At 25.5% G+C, this 1,971-nt stretch overlaps 1 protein-coding gene across 1 annotated transcript in view; it reads right to left on the bottom strand.

Annotated features, from left to right (window-relative positions):
- LOC108576792 (CD63 antigen-like) overlaps positions 1-904 on the bottom strand; it is a 7,869-nt gene extending 6,965 nt beyond the window's left edge. The window contains exon 1 of the mRNA XM_017939852.1: positions 666-904. Within this exon, the coding sequence (XP_017795341.1) occupies positions 666-728 (63 nt within the window). The 5' untranslated portion in view covers positions 729-904. The remainder of the gene's footprint in view (positions 1-665) is intronic.
- Positions 905-1,971: the final 1,067 nt, after the last annotated feature.

Genomic DNA, 1,971 nt, shown 5'->3' with positions numbered 1-1,971 from the left:
CTTGCATACATTTTATAATTATATATACACATAAGTGCATAAAATTATTCATTTCGTAGGTTTGTAAAGGAAGAAATCTATTTTACGCGCTCGCAATAATTTACGAGGTATGGACAATTACACACACATATCAAAGTAATTCATGAGAGCATAAATACACATGCAAAATACACATGCAAAACAAGCCTAATTCACATAACCCACATTTAGTAATGATTATTTAATAGCTCTAATTTAACAGTTTTAATAATAAAGCAAATAGAAAAACTATTACATTTGATTTTAATTTCAAATAGAAATTCTTTTAGATTCATCGACATCTTAATATAGATAAATATCATTACATTAATTAAAATATAGGTTAAAAAAGATTTATCATATTATTTTCAAAAATATTTGTAATGATAATGACAGAACTAAATAACCCAATGAATTATTTGTTGTACAGCGATTGTGAATACCACACATAATTATTCTAAATTGTTCGAATATAACAGGTAATCAGGTTTTTTATAAAATTAGAAGTGTTTTGTTTATTTCTTGATTTCCAATTTGTTTGAAATTATAATTAAAGTATTCTTGTTAAATATTAGAAGAGTAACATAACAGACAATTGAAGCTTAGGGTAAGGAATACAACTAACGAATACAACATGGAGTACTTACTGCGAATATTAAGTTAAAGATAAACGTCATGTATTTGACGCAAGTCATTCCGCCGGACACCATTTTTACACTCACTATTCACTGATTTCAAAAAGAACAAGATAGATTATAAAAATCGTTAATTTTAGTGCAAGCAAACAAAAGGAGGGCTATGTGCGTTGTTTATAGAATTGTTTTGAAATTACGCATAAGTTGTACACATTTCAACAGTTCAGCAAGGAATAGTCGTATTTTCATCAGTCTACCCTGGCTGACTTGGATGCGTGCGCACCTTCCCGGTAAATGACTCATTGCCAGAACCGACTGCAGTTGTTAAAGAACCATGGGTTCATAATTTTATTTTTTTAAATATTTTCAACATAATTACGATATTTGCTAAATACATACATATCTATGTACATAGCATCATATATTGCTTAGTGTATATAATTCCAATTCTATGTGTAATAATAACTTATTTTATTCAATTTATACTATTTCCAATATGTATAACCCCATAATTAAATGTGAAATCGAATATTTACAAAACAGAACGAAATAAATTGAATAAAATTAAAATTTACAATTTTAAACTTTGCATATAGATAAGGAAGTGTCATATAAACAAATTTCATGGTTCTATTAAAAATGAAAATGTATAAATATAACATTCAAATTATTACAAGTGGTTTTCTTAGAAATCTAATTAACTAAGACATCTTCTAAATGTAAAGTTTCGTTTCGAATACGATTTTTTTCGATCCTATATTATTCTTCTTTTAGTAAGTATTAACAGTATTAATACTTAATATTTAAACTTTTTTTATCAAATTTTTATTCTACATTAGGTAAAGAAAGATTTTACATGAAAACAACATTAGATTGTGGTAGAAGAAAGTGAAGAAAAGAAATTTTTTTTAATTAAAATGCAAAAAATTTTAAATATTGATTCAACAAATATACCAAAAAAAAAACAACCTTCGTATAGTATTTTTTTTATAGTAATTCATTAAGTAATACTTGTTATTGGAAAAGTAATAAGACGGCCCTGTGTGAACACAGTGCAACTACATTCAACGATTCTGCACTTTACGGTTACATTATGGCGAGTAACGGTGTAATTTTACTATTGATCATTTCATTTTTATTTCATTACTCGTAAAACTTGATTGTCATTTATGTATATACTGTATAAAATGTAATTTTAGCGTTTTATGTTTTTAATTGTTATAATATGAAATAAACAAAAGAATAAAAACTATAGTACAACATATTCTATTTAATTAAACAATTATTATAGGAAAATTTCAGCTTTGAAGAATACTTT

Source organism: Habropoda laboriosa, unplaced genomic scaffold, assembly GCF_001263275.1.
Source record: "Habropoda laboriosa isolate 0110345459 unplaced genomic scaffold, ASM126327v1 scaffold409, whole genome shotgun sequence".
NCBI lineage: Eukaryota > Metazoa > Arthropoda > Insecta > Hymenoptera > Apidae > Habropoda > Habropoda laboriosa.
The sequence above is the reverse complement of the archived record's forward strand: the minus strand, read 5'-3'. Positions and strand labels throughout refer to the sequence as shown.